The sequence below is a fragment of the Salvelinus sp. IW2-2015 genome, unplaced genomic scaffold, assembly GCF_002910315.2.
Source record: "Salvelinus sp. IW2-2015 unplaced genomic scaffold, ASM291031v2 Un_scaffold3293, whole genome shotgun sequence".
In the NCBI taxonomy this organism is placed as follows: domain Eukaryota; kingdom Metazoa; phylum Chordata; class Actinopteri; order Salmoniformes; family Salmonidae; genus Salvelinus; species Salvelinus sp. IW2-2015.
The window spans coordinates 68,696-74,460 of record NW_019944577.1 but is presented as its reverse complement, the minus strand read 5'-3'; the positions used below and the strand labels follow the sequence as shown (position 1 = coordinate 74,460).

At 43.3% G+C, this 5,765-nt stretch overlaps 1 protein-coding gene across 1 annotated transcript in view; it reads right to left on the bottom strand.

Annotated features, from left to right (window-relative positions):
* Positions 1-1,101: 1,101 nt before the first annotated feature.
* LOC112075623 (metabotropic glutamate receptor 7) overlaps positions 1,102-5,765 on the bottom strand; it is a 26,869-nt gene continuing 22,205 nt past the window's right edge. Inside the window, exon 2 of the mRNA XM_024142590.2 lies at positions 1,102-1,236. Coding sequence (XP_023998358.1) covers positions 1,187-1,236 — 50 coding nt within the window. The 3' untranslated portion in view covers positions 1,102-1,186. The remainder of the gene's footprint in view (positions 1,237-5,765) is intronic.

Here is a 5,765-nt window from a genome sequence, read left to right as displayed (position 1 = left end):
TTAAAAAAATAAAATAAAATAGAAATTGATATTGTATGCCATTTCAGAGCTAGTTGGATCACATGTGTGGTGAAATGCCGCCAGTTAGTGGATTAATTTAACTATCAAACATAGCTGCAATGCATTGACAAACCTCCACAGGGGAGACATATACCTTGTTATAATCTGAAAACCGTTGGAGTTGTCTCATAACTATCAAAGACAAATAAAGACCTGGACTTGGGAGCCTGCTATTTTAGCTCACATTAAAAACACAGATTGTGTTGGTCAATACTGTACCCTTAAACATACTAAAAACATGTCTGTAGAAACAACACACACATACCGGGAAGGGAAAAGCGAAGCACTTGACTCTTCTTCCTAGTGAGCCCTATTACAACCACCCCCCCCCCCACCAACTAAACTCAACATTGAACAAATACTTAATCATCTCTAAAGACAGAGACAAGAATATGGCTTTAATTGAATGTGCGTCCAAGAAGCAAGGAAGGAAAAAACAGACAAGCAACAAAAAAAAGTTTGATATTAAAAATTTAACAACAAATGTAACAGATAGGCCAATAGAACCACACACTTTTTTTGACAGGAATTTTGGAAAACTTGCAWTTTGGAAGGACATTAAAAGACAAGAAACAGCCTCCATTGAAGGTACAGGCAGGTACAAGTACATTTAGTCCTCCTGCTGCAGCCAGTGTACCTGTAGAGACACATCTCTAGGGAGTGGGGGACCATCTCTGAGGGGTCGGCAGAGATGACCACCCTAACCCGGAGGAGCACAGGGGGGTTGTAGAGCCAGCAAGGAGGGTCTGTGCTTCTTTTTTTCTTTGCAATCATTTTGCGAAAACAAATGATTTTGTAGATGTTTTTTGCCCATCGCAACATTTTTTCTTGACGTTTTTACACCCATAGTATGTCTCTTTTTGGTCTTTTCCATTCCATCGTAACCATGTTAAAACATCAGTTTGCCACACAGAATCTTCTGGGTGAATGGAAAGCTCTAGAACCCAGAACCCACCCATTGTCCCTGTCCTGTTCCGGAGTTCCGGGGGTTCCATTGGTGTGAGGGTTCCGGGGTGTGAGTGGGCAATCGAGCAGCATGAACATAAACATCCTTTTTCTTTCGTTGCCAACGGGGCAGGAGACCAAGCATCTCCATCCATCATGTCCCTCTCTCTGGTGACGGCTCTTAGATCACGAGGTCATTGTAACTCACATATTTCTTCTTTGCTGCCGGACCTGGAGAGGAAAAATGACAACAAAAATATGTTATTTTTTCACATCTAATGGTTCAGGATTTTTCAGTTTTCTTTTGTAGGAGTGTAGCATAGTGGGGTTATGAGGAAGTCGTCGTGATCTGACATGCAGAACATACTGACTCTTTTGTTTTGCGAGTGTGTGTTTTATTTGTTGAAAAAAACCACACGTTGTTAAAGTCAAGGATGAGGGTGAGGGACAAAGTGTATATGTACACAAGATAAATGCACAACAGTAGCAGGTAAGTGGTACATGCTGGAACAGTTATAACTGCAAGGACAGCGTTGACAGAACAATAGCGGGAGACATCTTTTCATCTCAGGGTTGAGGTTGTCGCTAACAACACACTATAATGCTTTAGCATAGATCCGTGTTCTTCAGTCCTGACGACCTACAGAGAGTGCAGGTTTTTTCACCAGCCCCGTACTAACACACCTGTTAATCACGGATCTCAAAACTGATCGATAGCATTATGTACATCATTACACTTTGATGAAAATGTATTTACAATTGTAAACCTCATTTTAAGAACATACACAGTATATTCCACTGGGCATTTGTCAATAACGGTATACTCCTAACACCTCAAAATTAAATGTCCAGAAAGTCAGGCACACGGATGTCATATTTTAATTTATCATTCTGTTGTTGCAGAGAATTTTCTCAATAAATTCAAAAGAGCCTTGTGATTTGCATAAATTAAAATTCAACAAAGACATGCAGTTCTTATTATCTCACTAGTTAGCACACTTAAACTATAGCCTACAAATTTCTCGTACAGAATTTTGACTTAAAAAAAAAAAAAACTATCAAATCCACCTGCTGAAGGATAATTTTTTCTCCTGCGACGAAACTTGTCAAATTAAGATCTAACACCTGTAGGGCCTATTCTAATTCTGTATATTCGACAGTGATTTAATGATATGAAAGAAAGCCCTTATGACTAACCACTGCGCCCTGGGCCCGTATCTACAAAGAGTCTCAGAGCAGGAGTGCAGATCCAGGACCAATTTAGCCTTTCAGTTCATAATGAATAACATTCTATGAACAGATCCTAGATTAGCGCTCCTACTCTGAGGTGCTTTGTGGATACGGGCCCTGACCTCATTTGGAGTGGTGGCAATAACCGTAGTGCGATGCAACGTTGCTCCATATCATGAATCTTCACAGTTGTTGTCGGCATCCCAAATGGCACCCTATTCCCTACACAGTGCACTACTTTTGAACAGAGCCCTAAGGGTGCGCCCTATTCCCTACACAGTGCACTACTTTTGACCAGAGCCCTAAGGGTGCACCCTATTCCCTACACAGTGCACTACTTTTGACCAGAGCCCTGATCAATGTAGTGTACTTTATAGGTAATAGGGTGTCATTTGTCAAGTCTCCAAATGGCCCCATTACATTTCTAAATGGAGACCTCTCTCCTAGGTTTATACATCCTTAAGGTATTGCAAGGCCGGGTGCTCGATTTTATACACCTGTCAGCAACGGGTGTGGCTGAAATAGAATCCACTAATTTGAAAGGTTGTCCACTTACTTTTGTTTAATACTGTATATAGTGTATGTATAGGGAAGTCCCTATACATACACTATATACAGTATTAAACAACATTTATTAAACAAAATCTATTTCAGCCACACCCGTTGCTGACAGGTGTATAAAATCGAGCACCCGGCCTTGCAATCTCCATAGACAAACATTGGTAGTAGAATGTACTTACTGAAGGAGCTCAGTGACATACAACCTGGCACCATCATTGGATGCCACCTTTCCAACAAGTCAGTTCATGAAATTTCTGCCCTGCAAGAGCTGCCCCGGTCAACTGTAAGTGCTATTATTATGAAGTGGAAAAGTCTAGGAGCAACAACGGCTCAGCTAAAGTGGTAGGCCACACAAGCTCACAGAATGGGACAGTCACTTCAGGTGCTGAAGTGTAAAAATCGCCTGTCCTCGGTTGCAGCACCCACTATCGAGTTCCAAACTGCCTCTGGAAGCAACGTCAGCACAAGAACTGTTCATCGGGAAATTAGATTCCATGCCCGAGCAGCTGCACACAATCCTAAGATCACCATGCGCAATGCCAAGCGTGGACTGGAGTGATGTAAAGCTCGCCGCCATTGGACTCCGTGGTGGAAACAAATTGTCTGGAGAGAGCTAACGCTGCTCTGAAATCCAAAAGTTATTCCCGGCTGTATGTAACAACACAAAAAAACATTCTGGGCTAATAACGTAAGAAATAACACACACACACCAAAAAAATATATACTGCAAAGTTGCTTAGGAGCTAGAAGCAGAGCTGCCGTGTCTGTTGGCGTCATCTTTTCCACGCCTACTGTAGCTCTGATTGGCTATGGTGTGCCGGTCTCCGTAGACTACGGTCCTGGACGAGACAAATGTTTTTATAATGTTTTATTTACTGCGGTGTCTATTAGTTGTCCATAACGCATGTCCGCTTTCCCCCACTTACATTGCTATAAAAAGTTTACAAATGCCCTTAATATACGTGATTTCCAAACATTATATGAATTTATGAAAACGACCATAGTGCTCACTTTTTCTGAAGTGTCATAATCTTCCTGGGGTGTATATGAACGTCTTATTTTTAATACGAATTTTTAATACGATTTGATGTTGCTAAATGGGGCTTAGTCTCCCAGTGTTCATCCAGGGGTAGATTAGGGGAATTCTACAGTATATAGAGGGAAATATGATAGAGACCTTGCCTCTTCTTATCTTATTCCATCTACGGACATACAGTGGAAAACAATTACAGGGACTGTAATCCCTAGACTTCCTCTATTATAAAAACTCTTCTGTCCTCTCTTACCCTCTCCCTCACTCCTTCACTCTCTCTCCTTCTCCTTTACCATCTTTTGCTCACTCAACCTCTCCCGCTTTCCTTCTCTCTCTCCTTCACCGTCTCTCCCTCTCCTTCACCCTCTCTCTCTCCTTCACCCTCTCTCTCTCCTTCACCCTCTCTTTCCACAGCACAAGGTGCTCCTGTGTAATGATCATTCTGTTCAATCAGCTTCTTGATATGCCACACCTGTCAGGTGGATGGATTATCTTGGCTAATGAGAAAGTGTCACTAACAGAGAGTAAACAAATGTTGTCATCTTAAATAAGAAAAAGCTTGATGTATAATATACACCCCCTGGACAGGACGCTAGCTATCTCCTGTTTCTGTAGTGAGCAGCTTGATGTACAGTACACCCCCTGGACAGGACGCTAGTCTATCTCCTGTTCTGATGAGCCAGCTTGATTACAGTACACCCCTGACAGGACCTAGTCTATCTCCTGTTTCTGTAATGAGGGCAGCTTGATGTATAGTACACCCAATGAACAGGACACTAGTCTATCTCCTGTTTCTGTAGTGAAGCAGCTTGATGTACAGTACACCCATGACAGGACACTAGTCTATCTCCTGTTTCTGTAATGAGGCAGCTTGATGTACAGTACACCCATGACAGGACCACTGTCTATCTCCTGTTTCTGTAGTGAAGCAGCTTGATGTACAGTACACCCAATGAACAGGACACTAGTCTATCTCCTGTTTCTGTAATGAGGCAGCTTGATGTACAGTACACCCCTGGACAGGACACTAGTCTATCTCCTTTTCTGTAAGAGGCAGCTTGATGACAGTACACCCCCTGGAAAGGACCACTAGTCTATCTCCTGTTTCTGTAATGAGGCAGCTTGATGTACAGTACACCCCCTGACAGGACGCTAGTCTATCTCCTGTTTCTGTAATGAGGCAGCTTGATGTACAGTACACCCCCTGGACAGGACGCTATCTATCTCCTTTTTCTGTAATGAGGCAGCTTGATGTACAGTACACCCCCTGGACAGGACGCTAGTCTATCTCCTGTTTCTGTAATGAGGCAGCTTGATGTACAGTACACCCTCTGGACAGGACGCTAGTCTACTCCCTTTTCTGTAATGAGGCAGCTTGATGTACAGTACACCCCCTGGACAGGACGCTAGTCTATCTCCTGTTTCTGTAATGAGGCAGCTTGATGTACAGTACACCCCCTGGACAGGACGCTAGTCTATCTCCTGTTTTCTGTAGTGAAGCAGCTTGATGTACAGTACACCCCCTGGACAGGACACTAGTCTATCTCCTGTTTCTGTAGTGAGGCAGCTTGATGTACAGTACACCCCCTGGACAGGACGCTAGTCTATCTCCTGTTTCTGTAGTGAGTCAGCTTGATGTACAGTACACCCCCTGGACAGGACACTAGTCTATCTCCTGTTTCTGTAGTGATGAGCAGCTTGATGTACAGTACACCCCCTGGACAGGACGCTAGTCTACTCCTGTTTCTGTAGTGAGGCTGCTTGATGTACCAGGACACCCCCTGGACAGGACACTAGTCTATCTCCTGTTTCTGTAGTGAGCCAGCTTGATGTACAGTACACCCCCTGGACAGGACACTAGTCTTATCTCCTGTTTCTGTAGTGAGGCAGCTTGATGTACAGTACACCCCCTGGACAGGACACTAGTCTATCTCCT